This window comes from Schistocerca gregaria, chromosome 4 (assembly GCF_023897955.1).
Source record: "Schistocerca gregaria isolate iqSchGreg1 chromosome 4, iqSchGreg1.2, whole genome shotgun sequence".
Classification (NCBI taxonomy): Eukaryota; Metazoa; Arthropoda; class Insecta; order Orthoptera; family Acrididae; genus Schistocerca; species Schistocerca gregaria.
This window is the reverse complement of record NC_064923.1, coordinates 497,172,502-497,193,346: the sequence shown is the minus strand read 5'-3', so window position 1 is coordinate 497,193,346 and position 20,845 is coordinate 497,172,502. Positions and strand designations below refer to the sequence as shown.

Sequence of the window (20,845 nt, the reverse complement as noted above, 5' to 3'; positions counted from 1 at the left end):
TTCCAGGGCAGTTGCCACATTCTTGAAACAGTATTAAAGAAACGTTTGCAGTTCATGAGAGCAACTATAAAATTTAACATATTGGAAGGTCAAAATTTTATGCACTACAACCTAAGTGAATAGTTCCACACCCCACACCTACAGCTGTCTGTTTATGTGTGTACTGCACAAATTTTGAACTTTGTTTGGTAACTTTGAAGAACTTACTGGAGCACACGATATACAACACCTTGGTTGGGCGTGTGTAGTCATTAGTAGTCTGGGACGTAAAGCAAGAGAAGAATGAAATTTCATATTCTAAGGCCTTGTATTGGTAAGTTGTTACATGCATAGTTTCAAGTTTACCCCACAATTACTTCCGGAGATATAGAAAGCTGAACTTCACATTTTTTTAATCATCAATTTTTTCAGCCACCTATGCTTCGAATTATGCATATGGGAATTTATCATAAAATCATTTTTTATTATTTCTCTTAAGAAAGTGCAAAAATTTATACAAGCTGACTTAGTTTTATTTCTTTCAAGGTAATATTACAGAAGATGTTATGTCTCAAAATTGTTGAAAACTCAGGAGTGCACTTTGATAGCTTCACTGTGGGGTGAAAGAAATAACTGTGTCTCTGCAAGTATTATACTGACAAAAGTAAAAATTTACCAATGTTGAGTGGGAACATGTGTGAATCCTCACAAAAAATTTTAGCCAAATTCTTGATGGTCATGCAGAAACTTCTTTTGAAATTATACAACTTGGCATGGAATGATCCCCCCTCTGGACACTGAGCCACATAGGCATCACAGGCAGTGAAGCCACCACAATGGACCAGCTGCCAATGCAGATCTCAGCAGCTGACTTACCAGCATATCTCAGATACCGTATCTTACAGAAATTAAACAATGGAAAACCAGGATGGAATGTAGCAGTATTGTGAAAAGGAAAGTTGCTACTCACCATATAGTGGAAGTGCTGAGTCAACTACCTGTCTTCATGCCCTGAAATGAGAAATGTCCTGGCCACTATCCTTTACACCTCTCCCGCAGTGGTACTCCACCATCCACCAAACCTACACAATATACTTGTTTATCCCTACACAACCCTTGCTCCAAACCCCTTACCTCATGGCTCATATCCCTGTAATAGACCTAAATGCAAGATCTGTCCCATACATCCTCCCACCACCATCTACATACTCCGGTCACAAACATCACCTATCCCATCAAAGAAAGGGCTGCCTATGAAACCAGTCATGTGATCTACAAGCTAAGCTGCAACCACTGTGCATCATTCTATGTTGGCATGACAATCAACAAGCTGTGTGTCCGCATGGATGGCCACCGACAAAGTGTGACCAAGAAACAAGTGGACCACCTAGTTGCAGAGCATGCTGCCCGACATGACATCCATCATTTCAATGACTGCTTCACAGCATGTACCATATGGATCCTTCCCACTAGCTCAGTTTTTCTGAATTGTGCACGTGGGAACTCTCCCCGCAATATATCCTATGTTCCCATAACCTTCCTGGCCTCAACCTTCGTTAGTCATTGTCCTCACCCATCCAGCCTCTTCCCTGTTTCCATTCCAGCACAACACAGGCCTCATTGCACCAATGCATCCAGTCTGTTTACTTCTCTCCTTTTCCACAAACCCCCCTCACCTATCCCCTGCTCTCCGTTTAATCTCCTGACCACACCTAGCTGTCCTACCCTCTCTCCACCTCATCCCTGTGTGCTCCCCAACAGTACTTCTCTGTCCCCCCCACCTACCCTACTATCCCTCCCTCTCCCAGCCCTAGCCTCCTCCTTACCCACACCCATTTGCCACTCCTATCGTGCACTGCTGCTGTTGCTTCAGCTGCCAGAGACTGCAGTCGTGTGTGTGTGTGTGTGTGTGTGAGAGAGAGAGAGAGAGAGAGAGAGAGAGAGAGAGAGCTATTTTTGACAAAAAGGCCAAAAGCTTATTTGTGACAGTCTTTTTGTTGTGCCTATGTGCGACTCAACATCTCCACTATATCTTACAAAAGAGATAAAAAAGCTGTATGATCAACATCTGAGCCAACCAACTCCGAATGATAAAAGTGCTTACCAACAAGAGGAACACATCACTTTGGCCTTCTTGAAGAGAGGCTGTAGTCTTAATTGCATCCTTATTGGCCATACACCTAGTCTCCTCCCCCCCCTTCTCTCTCTCTCTCTCTCTCTCTCTCTCTCTCTCTCTCTAAAACACACACACACACACACACACACACACACACACACACACACACGTTGAGGAGTCATTCACGTCGATCCTAAGTGACAATGCAACTAAAGCAACCCATGTTTTAACCTTCCTATAGGGAAGTGGATATTAACACCCATTTTAGGCAAGGGGTACCTTGTATTGCTGGTTTTGCCCCGAGAGTATCTCCAGCTCTGCCTCTATAAAAATGCTGAATATTACCACCTAGTGACTGAAATTCTTCTGTGCACTGTTTGTCATTGTCATATATAATACTCTGATTTTTTCTTCTTTTTGGTATCTTTTCCTGCAGTTGAGGGATGGGGAGAGGGAATTGTGGAGGTACATCTGCCACAGCTCTTGTTATGAAAGAACCATTACTCACACATTTCCTTCTTCTGCTCAGCCTTCACTTGTGCATGCGTGACATAAACAATACACTGTTCACTGTTCTTCATAAGACAGTTTTTGTGCCAGCTACACAGACACTTGCAAAATGCTGTGGGCACATTAATTATGAGGATAACATGCTTCTAAGTCTCTTAGATATCACATTCATCGTAATCATCAATTTAGTTTGTTATTCACGTGGGCCTCAAGTAATATGTAGCCAAATGTTTCGTTGAGTGCATGACTTTTAGGGTCTATATTTGGTACGAGAGGGTTACTTTTATGTGTTTGAAATTATATAATATGAGTTTTTCGTAGTTGGCTCCAGTTCTTCACGTATTGGGGCCGATTCTTGAAGCTGAATTTTTTTTTTTATATTATAAGTTCTCGTGGTTCCAATTGACGTGATAACTTTTGAAAGAATTGCCTGAGAAGTAATTTCTTTTTCTGTAATTTTTATTCTTTCACAGTTTTCTATATCACACTGTCTTTACAATTTCCACTTCAAAATTGAAAATTACACTGTTATTTCCAAACCTAAAAAACATGTTGGATCACATCAGAGACATGTCCATCACTAATCTATTCTGTGGTACTAACAATATTCCAAAGAGTTTATAAAATTCGTGGAAATTCATTTGTCAAGAAAATTTGTAAATGACTTTAGGAAAAAATTTAATAAGTTTCATCAAATTGTGCAATTACTCGTATTAATAGGAATTTCTAAGTGTGTCAGATATTTCGTAATTTCAAAGGTTTTTTTCTTAAAAAAAACTACATTTAGAGTTAGTGCATGTTGATCGTAATAACGAAAATAAAGCAATTTCTTTTTATACATTTTAGCCTGAAATATAATACATCATGTACAAAATCATATGCAATTCTTTTAGAAAAACAGTGGAGATAATATTAACCTGTGTAAAAGTTCACAAGTATTTTTTGGTATCGCCTACTTCTGTTGAGGAAAAGTAATGCTTGAGGAAAGTGTCCTTTTACACTATGTAGGCCACTTGTACCATACATGGTGTATTCGTCACCCACCAAAGTTTCTGTCCCAAAAACTGGGACACTGCCCATATTAGGACAACAGTGTCAATCATGTATCACACTCAAAGAGTATCTCAAACAGTTGGGCCAACCACACTGAAGAATATTGCATTTTGATGTGAGATAGTACATGACTGAATAATGACAATATTGTGAAAAGGATACATTACTACTCACCATATAGTGGAGATGCTGAGTTTCAGACAGATACAACACAAAGACTGCTAAACAAGTAAGCTTTCGGCCACAAATTCATGTAACTCACTCTCACATGGCTACTGTCTCTGGCTGCATAAGCTTTGGCCACAAGAGAGAGCAGTTGTGTGTGTGTGTGTGTGTGTGTGTGTGTGTGTGTGTGTGTGTGTGTGTGTTCTAAATCAGAAGAAAGCCTTTTGGCCAAAAGCTACTTGTTTAGCAGTCTTTTTGTTCTACCTGTCTGCAGGTCAGCATCTCCAATATATGATGAGTAGCAATCTATCCTTTTCATAATATTGTCAATATTCCATCCTGCATCTTCCTTTGTTTGTTAGTACAGGTTTAGACATTGTGATAGGAAAACCATTGTCTCTATTAATCAGATTGTCCGCCAACCTAATTTCAGTTGCCTCCTTATAAACACTTTCCCAAAACTGGATGTATGAAATTCCCATGTCTCTCTTGTAAACAACATTCCACTACCACCAATTTTTCAGCCTGTTGTCATCTCATGTGACGGCGATGTCCCACTCACCTGTCCTGAACCACAGAAATCAACTGGCTGATGTAAGCATTGATATGCAGTTTTTTTATATACCAGTTTTCTTAAGTCCCAAATTATCTTTGACAGAACTCAGTAGTGCCCCAATTTTGGCAAGTGAATTGAACACACTCTTGATATCAGATTGCCTTAATATTCCTCTAGTCTTAAATGATATACCCACAGCATAAGAAATAAATGCCACAGATCCATGCTTATATTTATGCACCTCCGAGGATGGTTCAAACTCCACAACCTGATGAATGTGCGTTTTAGAGTATCCATGTTTCTTAGCCCTACAATCACCTAGCATGGGCAAAAATTGTCTGGACATTTTTCTTATATTAAAAAGTCATAACAAATGTCAATTTGTGTTTATGGGTCTTTTTCTATTTGTCTTTCACCTTATAAAGTACTGTACTGTATGTTTCTGTGGTTAAAATTTTTAAAATTGAAAATAAAAAATATAAAGTTTTTGCCCTGGCTTATGACCATAATTTTGTTGTCTTCCTTACAATTGTCAAGCATAGACAAAAATTGCCCATACATTTTTCTGTTATTAAATTTCATTTGGAAACCTCAATTCTGAGTTTTACAGGGTCTTGTGGAGAGTCCAGTTGTTGAGTTTCATTTTCATTGTTGATTACTAACCACTATTATTAGCAGTTTGTTACAGTAGAGCAAATGCCTTTTTTGTAAAGTAGATTTTCTAAAATGCGTTGTAGAGGCTTGAATGATGCAGAAATTTTTGCTGAACTTTTAGCAGATGACAAATTACCATGCAAAACCATGCAAGTAATGCTCCAAACAAATATGTTACAAGTTTTGGTAGAGTGTATCTTGTAGAAGCTCCAAGGCATTGTGAAAGGGATTTTGCCAGCATAGTCCATGAACATTGGGGAATAACTACTGCTGGGAAAGTAACAAGTATATGTGAATCATTAAAGAAATTTTTCATTCCTGAAATAGTACAGAAAATTGTTGTCATACTAATGAAAAAGCTGAAAGAAAAAACATATCTCCTGCTAGCGTTTCTTAAATATATGCTTTGATTCTAATGCGAATTTACCAGGAAACCACTATTTTGTTACCTCTTTTATGGTCAAATTTACTGGGCAGAGCCGTATGAGTAAGACAAGAGCATGTCAGCTATTGAAAATTCTTCACTTTCATGATAAAGCCACCAGCGCAGAAAGACATGTCGGTGACAAATTTGTGTCGCTGCATGAAGTATTTGAAGAATTGAATGGAATATTCCTTAGGTATTTCATAAGTGGCCCTCACGATGCAGTTGATGTAATGCTATGTTTTTTCAGAGATTGCTGTCCTTTTATATTTTTTCTCAAAGACAAACTGGGAAAACATGATATACTTGTTAGAATTCTCAGTAGTGCAACTGAACAATACATAATATAATTGGAAGTGTATGCTGTAAAAGACAATAGACCTGCCTGTGAATGAGGTCCTCTTGAAATTAGAGAGACTCATGGAGTCAATAAAGAATACAGGCTGCAATATCACAACTGATGATTTCTACACGTCTGTGGAATTGGCGGACATTCTGTATGAAGATTACAAACTTACCTTGGTTGAGACACTCAAATCCAACAGGAAACATTTACTGCAAGAACTTAAGATGGCAAGAGGCAGAGAGCTGTATTCCTCCAAATTCGCATTCACAGATCCATCTACTAAGAAGCTTCCAGTAACAATTGTCTCTTACATCACAAAGGAAAAACAAAAAAAAAATATTTCTTTTGATGTTGTCAACACAACGTCACGGTGCAGGAGTCGAAGTAGATACACTAAAAAAGAAAATCTGTAGAAACCTATACTATTAATTCCACTAAGGGAGGAGTAGGTGCCATAGATCAAATGGCTAGGACATACTCTAAAAAAAAGGGGTATGAGAAGTTGGCCACTGTCAGTGTTCTACAGCCTACTTCAAAAGCTGCACTAAACTCTTACACACTGTTCAAGATGAATCTGCCTAAGTGGAACAAAGGGAAATCAAACACCAGAAGACTGTATCTTCAGAAATTACGCCTTGAACTTTTGAAACCATATGTAGAGAGTGATCCAAGGACTTGAAAGGACTTCAGTTGCCTATCATTTGTGCAATGCAGGAGATCCTTTGTAGGAATAGAGGTAACCGAAATTGCTGCAAATGAGGAATTAACTAGGAAAGTGATATGCCACATATGCTTGAAGAATGCCAGTAAACTGGGACAACATCATGAAAATAAATTTAACATGTGGAAGCTGTGGTCTCCATCTGTGTAAGAGTCATTCAGAATCAACCATTGTGTGTGTGTGTGTGTGTGTGTGTGTGTGTGTGTGTGTGTGTGTGTGTGTGTGTGTGTGTGTGTGCAGGTGAATATCATCTGTGAATGACAGTATTTTCTCCAAGTGAAGAGTTATTTTTGAAAGTTTTCAATGTACCATAACCTATATTTGTTCAGCTGTTTTTATTTCTGTCTTGGAAGCTTTCCCTCAAGGAGAAAACTGTATTACTTAGTTATTAGAGCAAAAAGTGCATAGAAACTTCAGACAACTTGTGTACTTAAGTACAGCTTTTATGTTTCTACTTTATACAAACTTTCATTTTCCAAGAATTGACCACAGTTGCTTGTTATATTCACCCTATGTGATCAAAAAGTGACATTTATAGTTATGTTACCAATATTTTCTGTTAAACTGATTTCACATTGGAAACATGCTTGCTTAAAATAAATACATACTACAGGATTTACAGATTATTGTAACACGGGAAAAATCTGCAATTGGTTGTTCAGTGCATTCCAAAATACCTTGGTGCTACTAGGGTTAAACCAGCTGCCCGGAGCTCATGTTCTTGTGTTAGACTATCTGTATCAGAAATAGAATGGTCCCTCCATACCAGAGTTCTTAGGATCCAGTCGCATTGCTACACTGGATGGCAACGCTTTGCCTGCAGGTGTTGATCGGTATGTGTCAGTTTTCAATGAGCATTATATCTCAAATACCATCACATTTTTCTGCAAACCATTATGTCTAAAAATGAAAGCTTCCATCACCTTCAATCTCTACGATAAATTTAATGCTGGGCTGGAGACAGTTGAAGGGGTCAAAAATTAGGTCGAGAATATCATGTCCATGGAGCCAGACAAAAAAGGTATCACCGGTGTGTGTCAAGAAACATGTTGGTTGCAGTGCCCTTTCCTTAAAGTCCTCAATGAATAAATTGGCAACTATGGGTCATAAGCAGATACCCATAGCCACTCCATTATTCTGTTAAAAAGATTTTGCCATTAACGAAATATATGTGGATGTCAGTAGGTGACAACAAAGCTTCATCCAGCAGGCAGCCATTTATCACTCAAAATTGCAAATTTATTCATGGATGACTTCAAGGATAGGGCACTGAAGACTTTAGCTTTGCAACAAATCTGCTTCTGGAAATATGTAGATGACGCCTTTTTCGTCTGGACCCATGGATGCTCATGACAGATTTTTGGATCACTTCAGCTGTCTTTATCCCAGCATCAAATATGCCATGGAGGTTAAAAGTAATGGGAAGCTTCAATTTTTGTATGTAGTGGCTTACAGAAAGCCTAATGGTACTCTAGGACATAGGAGTTACACACACTTGTGTGTTTGTCACTCATTCAATAAGACCTATCAATAACATTTAAGTGGGTAACAGGAAAATATTAACAAACTGATTACCTGCAATCTGCTGCCCATACCTACATCTACTTCTGTAATCTGCAAACCACACTACAGTTTGTGGTGGAGGGTATTTCTGGTACCATTGTCTTTGCCCCCTTCCTGTTCCATTTGTGAATAGTGCTTTACAATTATTTCTCATGATTTTTATGTTCTACTTCATTCCTAATGTTCTTCCACATGTAGGTGCTCAATTTTTAGAACATTGCATTTCACTGACACTGGATATCTTCTTCTTTTTCCCCTTCATGGTGTGTGTGTGTGTGGGGGGGGGGGGGGGGGGGGGGTGGTGGTTTCCCGAGGGACCAGCTTCATGTTGTGAAGGTGCACTTACACCTCATGTTCTTTGTTAAGGTGCGATTCCGAACACGACTGCAGGCGGCACCACTGGTTGCCATTGTTTGCAATGTGAGACATGCTGAACGCGGCGGCAGCGTCGTCTGCCGCTGTATACCTACTTCGGTGGCAGACCGCACATCAGGGCAGGGACCAGTAGTGTCGTTGCCGCTGCTGCTGAACCACATAGTGACCGGAGACTGCTTTTACTGGCCGAATATATCCACATTTGTGCCTGGCAAACATTTTTGTGGAGGTACATTAAACTCCTTTGCGGCTATTTTCTTGCCCATAGCTGATTTCTGAAATATACCATTATCAGACTCTTTTCCGTAAGCGCCAACATCAACGCTAATGAATTTACAATTTGCGTCCACAATAGCCAGCAGAACAATTGAAAAAAAATCTTTGTAATTAAAAAAACAGAGATCCACTTTTTACTCTGGTGCCCTTATGCGAACATGTTTTCCATCTATAGTGCCTACACAATTAGGTATATTGCATTTAAGCCAAAATTCTTCTTCATTACGTCTGAAATCTGATTCAGTAGGAGGTGGCATCAACATGGGCAGCAGCCTTATTCTTAATATCTTCAAAACATTTTTAACAACTCTTGATATATAAGATAGTGATATACGATAGGCAAATGATGAAGACCGGTAACTTTCGCCTGTGGCCAAGAATCTGAAACAAACAAAAACATACAGCTAATATAATTCCATCTACAGGTGATGACTATAAGAAGAAGAGGAAATTTTTAAGGGACTTGTTACCACAGGTTCAAGAAGAAAAGCAAATTAGGAACGGCCTCTGCTGCCTCAAAAAATTCATAAACAAAAAGACACAAACAGCTATCGTCCCTTGACAGTGTTGCACAACACAGATCTGGAGGAACAAATATTACATTAACATCATCACAGACAACAATGCAAGAATGCCAAGAAGACAGTGGAGATCGGGCTCGTCAACTGGACCTTTCGGCATCACAGGAAGAAGATACGGCAGAAACACATACAATAGGAAATGGTGGTGAAACATCTGTGGTAGCAAACGATGAACGTTATGTGCCAGCACGGAAAGAAGACGCAGTAAAGCTCGTAGTAATGATGATACAATATTACAAATGTGGATAGAAAGGGACGAAATTAGGCAAAATATACTAAAAAAACATTTATGGAACACAAACATGATGATATTGACTTATTTTTTCGTCACATCAGCACAGTTGTAAGGAGTTTACCTCCAGTTTATAAGGCAGAAGCCAAAATAAAAATTAGTATGATCGTTTCTGATTATGAAATAATGGCTGCACAGTGCAACACACATCAGCCAAGTGATAAAAGCAGCCCTTCAACCTCCACAACTCTCTCACAAAGTCTTGGAACTGCAGCACAATCTAATAATGAATAACATTTTGTGGACTTACCTCAGTGTCAAATACGATTTTTCTTCTGCACTTATTCCGTTTCTTAGGCACTGTGGCATTATCTCACCTTCAATAAAACTGAGCACGAAATTAAACTGTCTTTTATTTAAATTACTGTAGCTCCTGAAGATATTTTCATCACCTAACAAATGTCATTTTATCAGTGCTGCATAACTACCTTCTGCAGTTCTACTTTTATATAAAGACATTACCAGCTTTCATCTTTCCCTGGAATGTAACAATGAAATGTCATCGTCTTCCTCCTCCAACAACAGCGCAATAACAGTGGTGGTGTTAACAGACATCTCGCCTCGCGCAGTTGTTCCTGGAAACTGCATAGCTTGTCTGTCGCTGCGTTCTGCAACGCACCGACTGCAGGCGGCAGCGTTGCCATCTGTCTTCTACAGCTGCAGTCGGTCGCTGTTGCCGTGTTCGGAATCGCACCTTTATGATGTTGTGAGGTGCATCTTCACAAACAGAATTCTGATAAAACAAATGAAGATGTTTCGAAATAAAGTGCAACATGTGTGGTTTAAATAGGACTTTTGTTACGTTTGCCAGAGACAGTGGGTGGCTAAGAGCTCTGAGGGAGGTGGCCAGTGTGCCTGCTAGGAATGCGGGAGAGAGGGGTGTCAGGTGTATGAGGTGACATGATTGCAGCAGCCGGTGTGAAGCGGCATATGCTGAAGATGATATGGGGAAGTGGATTGGAAGGAGGTGACAGGACAGAGTAAAGGGAACTGTTGGTGGAGGGTGCGGGGGCTGTGAGTTACCTGAGACTGAGGCCAGGATGATTACGGAAGCAAAGGATGTGTTGTAAGGGTAACTCCCATCTGTGTAATTTAGTGAAGCTGGTTGTGTAGGGACAGATGCAGCTCATTCAGGTTGTGAAGCAGCCATTGAAAATGAACATGTGCTCAGCTGCATGTTGTGCCACCAGGTGATAAATTGTTCAGGATAACAGCCTGGCAGTGGTCATTCATCCTGCTGGACATCTGGTTGGTAGTCATTCCAATATAAAAATATCTGCTGTGTTTGCTGTATGGTTGGAGTGCAACATGCTGCACTCACAGGTAGCCAAGCCTCTGATGGGATGGGTAAGCCTGTGGCAGTTGTAAGTCCAGGGTGATATTGGGCAATGACAGGGGTGCTCCTTTACATCCAATTCTTGGGAATGGTGTGAGAATTGGGGATGTGCAAGGATATGGTATGGGAAATCTGTTTGTGGATTTGGTTTTGGGGTTATTGCCTGTCCTGCAAAGGCCTTTGTGAGGCCTTTAGCATACTGGGAATGGACGGCTCGCCACTGCCAGTATGGTTTCCATGGGTGGCTGCTAGGGTGTATGGAAGGGATTTTTTGGTGTGGAAGGGATGAAAGTTGTCAAAATGCAGATATTATTGATGGTTAATAGGTTTAATGTGGACACAGGTGTAGATGGTGCCATCAGATAGGTTTAGGTCAATAACTAGGAAGGTGACACATTGGGTAGAGAAGGACCAGGTAAAGCTGTTGGGAGAGATTGTGTTGTAAAGGAATGTAGATAGAGTGTCTTGGCCCTGAGTCAGATGGTGAAGATAACATCAATGAACCTGAACCAGACTTCTGGTTTCTTTGTTCTGGAAAAATTGAAATGTGTGTGATATGAACATTAGTGTTTTACTTTGAGTTAGAATATGTTATGATTTACAATTTCCTGCCTGGTATATGCCATCAACCTACTATAGAGTATTGCACCAGAATACAAAACTCCCATCTGATTCCTAGACATGGATACATAATCTATATTAAAATTACTTTTACTTTTAATATTGTGGTTGTGAATTTCATCATTAATCCTGAATGTCTATTCTTATTAATTTCAAATGTCATTATGGAGTAAATGTGTGAGCATTTGAGTGTATTAAAACCAAGGCCAGTGAAGAGAGATGATGATTGGTTATCACGTTTACTTTATACAGGGTGTTACATAAAGGTACAGCCAAACTTTCAGGAAACATTCCTCAGACACAAATAAAGAAAAGATGTTATGTGGACATGTGTCCGGAAAGGCTTAATTCCCATGTTAGAGCTCATTTTAGTTTCGTCAATATGAACTATACTTCCTCGATTCACCGCCATTTGGCCCAATTGAAGGAAGGTAATGTTGACTTCGGTGCTTGTGTTGACATGCTACTCATTGCTCTACAGTACTAGCATCAAGCACATCAGTACGTAGCATCAACAGGTTAGTGTTCATCACGAACGAGGTTTTACAGTCAGTGCAATGTTTACAAATGTGGAGTTGGCAGATGCCCATTTGATGTATGGATTAGCACAGGGCAATACCCGTGGTGCGGTACGTTTGTATTGAGACACATTTCCAGAACAAAGGTGTCCCGACAGGAAGATGTTCGAAGCAATTGACCGGCGTCTTAGGGAGCACGGAACATTCCAGCCTATGACTTGCGACTGGGGAAGGCCTAGAATGACGAGGACACCTGCAATGGACGAGGCAATTCTTCGTGCAGTTGACAATAACCCTAATGTCAGTATCAGAGAAGTTGCTGCTGTACAAGGTAACGTTGACCACGTCACTGTATGGAGAGTGCTACGGGAGAACCAGTTGTTTCCGTACCATGTACAGCATGTGCAGCCACTATCAGCAGCTGATTGGCCTCCACGGACACACTTCTGCAAATGGTTCATCCAACAATGTGTCAATCCTCATTTCAGTGCAAATGTTCTCTTTACGGATGAGGATTCATTCCAACGTGATCAAATTGTAAATTTTCACAATCAACATGTATGGGCTGACGAGAATCCGCACGCAACTGTGCAATCACGTCATCAAGACAGATTTTCTGTGAACATTTGGGCAGGCATTGTTGGTGATGTCTCAGTTGGGCCCCATGTTCTTCCACCTACGCTCAGTGGAGCACGTTATCTTGATTTCATACGGGATACTCTACATGTGCTGCTAGAACATGTGCCTTTACAAGTACGACACAACATGTGGTTCATGCACGATGGAGCTCCTGCACATTTCAGTTGAAGTGTTCGTACGCTTCTCAACAACAGATTCAGTGACCGATGGATTGGTAGAGGCGGACCAATTCCATGGCCTCCACGTTCTCCTGACCTCAACCCTCTTGACTTTCATTTATGGGAGCATTTGAAAGCTCTTGTCTACGCAACCCCGGTACCAAATGTAGAGACTCTTCATGCTCATATTGTGGACAGCTGGGATACAATACGCCATTCTCCAGGTCTGCATCAGCGCATCAGGGATTCCATGCGACAGAGGGTGGATGCATGTATCCTCGCTAATGGAGGACGTTTTGAACATTTCCTGTAACAAAGTGTTTGAAGTCACACTGGTACATTCTGTTGCTGTGTGTTTCCATTCCACGATTAATGTGATTTGAAGAGAAGCAATAAAATGAGCTCTAACATGGAAAGTAAGCATTTCCGGACACATGTCCACATAACATATTTTCTTTCTTTGTGTGTGAGGAATATTTACTCAAAGTTTGACCGTACCTTTTTGTAACACCCGGTATTATTACTGCAAGCTTGAGTAAATTTTTAGCTTTTGTTTCCTTTACTTCATTGTCCTATGAGGTTGGGCCATAAAACAATACTGAGGGAAACATACTATCAATCACATCTGTGGGCCAAAACAATGAGTGATTTGTTAGTGCAAAGCAAATAGAACTGAACTTTTTGGTTAGCTTATGCACAAACTGGTGGCAGTACAAGTTATTATCTTCCTAGATGCTCAGAGATTACACCAATGGGATTTTATTTAATGTGTATCCATAGAGCTCTAGTTCTGGTAGTTGAAAACCTGTTTCAGTTTTATCTTGTCTGTGTCCAGGATTGATATGTTTATGTTCTTTACAAGAATGCTTGCATTATCAGCAAATGTTATTGCTTTTGAAGAGTGCATCAGTGTCTTTGATAGATCACTTATGTGCGTTAAGAACAGGAGTAGACCAAGTTCCGGACTTATGGGTCACTGTGTTTAATTTTTACTTACTTACTGTGTGATGTTACACTGTTTACTTTTGGATGTACAAAAAAAGGTATCTGGTATCTAAATACTGATCTTTACAGCTGTGTTGTACCTGAAGACAATTAAGTGATGCACACCGAAGCAACCCAAATGCATATAAGAAATAAGACTCTACTAAATTAAATAGTCAGTTTATGGGCAGTACAGATAACTTTGGTTATAGTAGCTCAATCTCAAAGTTTATAAACCGTCATTCCCAATGTTGAATATAGAAGAGTAAATGCTGCCTCTTAGTGTTACTTCTCATACACATCTGTAGCTGGAAAGCAATCAGTGTGTTATGTATTATAATGTAAGGCTGTCACCATCCATTGTGATAATGTGACGCACCACACTAGCTGTGGATCAATATTGGCCATCAACTATGTGTTGTAAATGTCTTTCTCTTCAGTATTATTACCTAGCCCTCCTTTTACATAACTTTAGCAATAACTTAATAAGATACATTGTTTGGAAAGATGTTATATACTGATGAAAATATACATTGTTGCTGCAGTAGTGCCTTTGCAGACAATGGAATTTTGTTTTTTTCTAAATGTAATTACTTTTTAGGTGTTGAGGTCTTTTATCAACCATGTGTGAGACTATTTGGAATGTGACAGAGCTGTGTGCTGCATTAGGGTGATAAATAATATTTAAATTTTTAATTTATTTCACTTTCATGTACAGTTTTTAAGGTAATACCATTGTCACTGATGAAAATCTATATAACTGAAATTTACTGGCTGCAGTCACTGGATTTTGTGTTTTACCACGCCAAAAACTGTCAGTTTACACTGTGTGAGGAATAATGTTTTATGAGCAATGTTACATACTCTTTTGTTTTTCAGAATGGGAGAAATAGTAATAGAGCTGTATTGGAAACATGCACCAGCTACCTGCAGAAATTTTGCAGAACTTGTTAGAAGAGGATATTACAATGGCACTAAATTTCATCGAATAATCAGGGACTTTATGATACAGGGTAAGGGAGTTGCAGGCCATTATTTTCTAATTATAATGTTGTATAGAAGATTATACTAGAATCATTATTCAGAATCTCTCTCTCTCTGTCTCTCTCTCTCTCTCTCTCTCTCTCCCCCCCCCCCCTCCCCCTTTCCCCTCCTTTCAATTAATCTTTATCTTTTATTTCTCATATCGACAATGAGGTAGTAAATTTTCAGCTGCAATTAAAGTACAAGTTATCTCCAACTTGAACACCGCAGTGCATCACCAACCATGGGTCTATTGGCCAAATTATACATTTTCTAACTTGTGAATCAACTTACCAAGCCAGTTAATGTGCCACATTGAATTTAATGTGAGTTCCAAAACACAATAAAACTTGCCATTTCTCTGATATACAAATTATTGATAGAGATGAATTAAGTAATAAATGATGGGAAAAATCCCAAGACAGATCACATTTGTTGTCGGATACTTATCTGCTCAGTCATAACAAGTAAATAAAAAAGAAAATAACCACAGTGTTTTAGTTCATCTCTGACATTTCAAGTGTGCTATTTAACATGTTTCAATTTATCAGATACTACCTCTTGTTGGTGTATCATTGTTAACTGACCTCTCCTCCTGTACTGCTCTGTCTCATCTCACAGTGGTGGTTGTGGTGGTGGTGGTGGTGCTGGTGCTGGTGCTGGTGCTGGTGCTGGTATGTAGAGGGCACTCAACAGTGAGTTCAACAGTGCTCTTACTCAACTAACAGAATACAAGTGTGGTTATGAGTGATGAGAAGCATGCAACAAAATGTAAATTAGAAAATATAATCTGCAGCCACCCTATGACTCACTCACACTGTCACACAAAATGGCAAAAGATGTACCATATTTTACAGACTATAAGGTGCTATGGACTATAAGAAGCTCCTTAATTTTTAAGCATTTATTTAAAACAACATTTTTACTACTTTTATTATTAGATTGCAAATCCGGAGTAAAAAAAATTTATAAAAACCAAACTGACCTTTAAAATCCCTGAAAATGGTTGTCTGAACTTTCTTCTTTGTCTTCTTCCTCTTCATATATAAGATGGTCTTTAATGCCATCTAGAGTGTTACTTATGCCGCACTCCTTGAAAGTTTTGGCAATGATGTCTTACCTCTCTCTATACCATGAGTTTTTGTCCACTGACACACTTGTTTGATTGTTGGTTGTTTTAAAGCTCCCTTTGGTGCGAATTCACATTGGATTTATTTACCGAGACATCGAGAGGTGTGTAAGTAAGTCCTCCTGGAATAACAGCAAGCTCTGTTTTTTCTCAATTTCTCTTTCTCAGAATTTTTCAAATGACTATGAAACCGATGTAGCACAAGAAGAGAGTTCAGTAAAGAAACTTTCCTTCTCTCCCACACTGTGTTAATCCATAATTTCATATCAGCCTCATCCATCCAGCCCTTGTCATGACAACACCTGTTGGTATCTTGCTCTTGAAATTGATGATTTGATTAAGTTTAGTATTGTCAGCACATTATATTCCATATTACTGATAATGAAAATTGTTTTCAGTTCGAGTTCACTGACACCTTAGACTTCAATGATGCAACATAGGCTAGACAGTGTTCTGGGTTTATGACACTTGGATGGGAGGGAAACAGATTTAGCAAGCTTGTGAATCTCCACAACTCATGTTCGTCGCATCAGTGCACTGCTGCAGTTGAATCCATTGTTGCCAGATAGACAGATTTCCTCTGGCACCAAATATATGGCCTTTTTAAGACTGTCAGGAATTTTAAATCAAACACAGAACATTATTTATATTAATTTCGAGTATAAGATGCACCTGAATTTTGGAGGAAAATTTGCGAAGAAAAAAGTGTGTTTAGTAGTCCGTAAAATATGGTATGCTTCAAGGCACTGTGTGAGTACAAAACATCTAAAATAGTGGAGCAGGAAAATAAGCCTACATGATCAATTGGAAAACAAAATATGAAGCAATCACCTCAGAAACACATTAAAGCTTTCTATCTTTAGACACTATTGAGAAGACCAGACAGCACACAGAATCGTAAAACATGAACCACCTTTGATTCATGACTGCCTAAAATAGAGGGTAGGTGAACTGGTAAGTGTGTTGTAGCCCTCATGACTTGGTATAAAATGCATTCAGTTAAAATGTTGTGTATAGGGACCTGTACACCACAAGCACTGCATACCGGTATGTCTTCCTGTTGAAAGAGGAAGCCATCATCTGAGAACAGTATCCAGTCTGGAGGTGCGTTAAATGTGCTTGCTCCCATTTCAGTGGCCAGAAGGAGGAATACTGTGACTGTAGCATTGGTTTCATGGGCCTCAGCTCGTGTTCTCCAACCCTAACCACTCCTCCTCCCAAACATGCATGATGTTTTCTCTCAACATGGAGGTAACTGCATAGACAGGGGCAGCAAATTCAGTAATTGTTACTTCTAAACAGGCATTCTTAGCTGCTGCATTACCTTGAATGCCCATGTGCCCTGGTACGCAGCAGAATGATACATCCTTTCCCTGCCTCTGTAAGTGGAAAAGGGCATTGTGAATCAACTGAAGATAGTGTTCAGATGCCTACATGTGAATGATAGCCTGAAGGGTACTTAGAATTGGTGGCAGGAAGGTGCCGTATCTTCTCCAGTGCCCTCAAGATCGAATATGATTAAATTTAATCTACTGTGAATGTGCCAGGTAAGTGAGTCTTGATGACGGCCTGGAAATAATGCAGCACAGCCAATGTAATTGCCCTGCTCAGATCCATCAGTGTAAATGACCACACAGTTACAGTGCTCAGCTAAAGTTCTGTAAAACACCAGTTTAAAAACAGAGGCCGGAGTAAAAATCTTGGTCGCTGTATTGACCAGGGCAGCAAACAACTCTAACCTCAATGAAGCATGGAAATAGCATCTGCACCAAGAGCCACTAATTCCTGCTGAATGTGAATTCTGAGTGGTTTCATTGCTTGTGGCCTATTTCTAAAAAGCTGGCCCAGTTGAGGGTGAGCAACAGTCTGAAGTGCCATTGACTGTGGCATTGAGAGTAGGCTGGACACATGATGCATCATGAGGACCTGTCACTGGATGACAAGTGGTGGTTCCCAGCCTCAACACAGAGGCTAGGGATTGTACTCATCCTATGTGCTGAGCCATAAGCTGTGTAGCCATAGTCAAGGTGTCTTGTAAAATGGAAGCAGACATGTTTGGCCTACTCCCTGTGATCTGTGGCTTCTCCTCTTGTACTGACCTGTTTCCTCTGTCCTATGTTTCTGGATAGGTTTCCTATCTAAGCCTTGTGAAGCCCTCTCCATTCCATCTCTTCACTAGTGTTATTTAACTGTATCACCTGTCGTGTACACTCAACTCTCTGTTGGCATCCTGCATTGACTTATAGTTGGATTTGGTACTGATCTTATCTTTATAAATAATGATAAATTTGATTATATGAGCCTGTTGCCTTTCCAGCCACCAAAACCAAATAAAATGGAGCATTGGCATTCAAAGCTGCCATATATTCCTCAAATTTGGGCAACAGACCATTGGCGTGAACCAGAGATGAGAAACTGCAGATGATGAGTGTAGTATGTTGTTGCATTATGACATCATTTTTCAGTTTTGTATTTTGTTTTACATCTTTGCCCCCTTTTTATCTGGATATAATTGTTTTATACAACACAGGTTAGTTATGCCTAACAATGGTTTTCAGGAGTAAAGCAGACCACTCACCAAATAACAGAAGCATTGAGTCATCGAAAGGCACAAATGGGGGGTGTCCCCCCCCCCCCCCCCAACACACACAATCTATGCCCGTACTCAGTGTATGCCAGATGAAATTGGGGGGGGGGGGGTGAAGATTGTGTCGGGTGGAGTGGGAAGAAGGAGACAGAGAGGCGGGCAATAAAAGAGGGGCCGAGGGTGGTGGTTAGTGATTCAGAGGGAGGCATCTGCTTTGCAGGCTAGAAATGCAGGGGGAAGTGGTGGCAGGTGTATGAGTTGGGCATGTGCTGCATAGGTGCTGAAGCTGGTGGGGAATGTTACATGATATAAGTAATGTTGGAAATGAATTATGAGGGAGCAATTGGATAGAGCAAGGGAAACTGTAGGCTGAATGGTGTGGGGACATTGGGTTGACAGAGATTGGAATTAGGTTCACTTTTTTTTAGGGATTGGTGGCAAAGAAGTGTTTTCCACCAGAAACCTCAATCCTAGACAAATTTCAGTCCTATCCAAATGCTACAATTTCAGCCCTATACCCAAGTTTAATCAGTCCCTACAGTGCCCTGGATGATATTTTGGACTTCTGGAATGGGATCAATAGGCAAAGCTCGTAGGTGTAGTAGTGAGACAGTTGACAGTCTTTCTACCAGGTAGTCACTGTGGCTCGTCATGACAATGGTGGAGCCTTCATGTGCAGGGAGAGTGATTAAGTTGGGATCTGTTTTTGAAGGTCGTGTATGTTTGTCCTTTCTTTTCCTGAAAGGTTGGTGTCCTTAGAAAGGAACCTGGGGAAGGATGGTGAGGCCAATTTGGAGATAAGGAATTCCAGGAAGGTGATCAGTTTGGATGGAAGAAGGGTGATGGTTGGCGAGTGCTATGAACTGGAAGAGGCAGGGTTCTATTTTGGAATTTGGATGGCTGTGGTTGGAGAAACTGGTGGTAAAGAAGTGTTTCCACTGTAAGGATTGGGAGAAAGAGAGTAAATGTTTGACAAGTCCAACATGATTAAACTTGGAAGTGGGGCTGAAAGTGAGGCCTTTGGATGGGACTGAAATTCTTGTTGGACTGAAGTTTTTGGTGGAAAAATTAACTACTGTATCTTGGGATCTGGATTTTGTGAAGCAATGGGAGGGAGTTTTGGAGGATATGGCAAATTGAAAAAAATGATCTAGGGCCTGCGTGCGATGAGGGGTTGATGAGGTTGATCACTGGTGGAAAGATAAGTGTTGATGGATAGTGGTGCCTCAACATCAGAGTAGAATGTGAATTGGTTGGACAATTTATGGAGTTGGCGTAGGGAATGCTTTTCCAGGTGTTGGAGTGCAAGGGTTGTAATTTAGGTGATATGGTGTATGCAGTAAGAATTTTACAGTAACAGTACCTTCCAAAACTACCTTTACCTCTTGATCACTACTCATCATTGCTAATGTCACCACACTGTACACTAATGTACCTCACATGCAAGGTATCACTGCTGTCAAAAACTCTCTCTCCCAGTGTCCTTTAGACTCAGATCCACTACCTAGTTCCTCATACATATTACCAACTATACCCTAACATACAGCTACTTCTCCTTTGAGAGGAAGATATATAAAAAATATCTGCAGCACAGTCATGGGCAGCCGTATGGCATCCTTCTATGCTATCTAGAGGCAACCTTCCTAGCCTCCCAAAACCCCAAACTCTATGTCTGGTTCAGGATCATTTATGATATCTTCATGATCTGGAGCCAGTGCCAAGACACCCAATCGCCATTCCTCCATGTCCTCAATACCTTCTCTCCCATCTGCATCACGTAATCTTCTTCAATCCAATGTACCACCTTCGTATAAGTTGACCTCCACCTCTGTGATGGCTCCTCCCACACCCCTGTCCATAGTAACCCCACTAACCACCAACAGTACCTGAATTTTGATAACTGGTAGGCATATCTGTACGCTGAAGGTCTCATGAGAAGACACATTATCTCCAAACCTAGTGCACAAACATTTTTCCCATGCCAGACCCTAACACACCCCTAATCCTCTAACTGTCCCCGAGAATCAGCAAGAAGGAGCACCCTCCTATCCTCTTCATCATCCAATATCAACCTGGAGTGGAAAAATTTAATCATATCCTTCACCTTGCCCAGAAACATAGGATGTTCTACCCAAGATCGTTCCCACCCTTCCTTGAAAACCAACCATCTGTCTACCAGAAAGGACAGCCACTGCCAAACTGTGGCCAAAAACAAAGTTGATCACCAAGTGACACAACA

At 40.3% G+C, this 20,845-nt stretch overlaps 1 protein-coding gene across 1 annotated transcript in view; it reads left to right on the top strand.

Moving 5' to 3' along the window:
- LOC126267053 (peptidyl-prolyl cis-trans isomerase-like 1) overlaps positions 1–20,845 on the top strand; it is an 88,572-nt gene that overhangs the window by 13,049 nt on the left and 54,678 nt on the right. Inside the window, exon 2 of the mRNA XM_049971891.1 lies at positions 14,747–14,880. Coding sequence (XP_049827848.1) covers positions 14,747–14,880 — 134 coding nt within the window. The remainder of the gene's footprint in view (positions 1–14,746; positions 14,881–20,845) is intronic.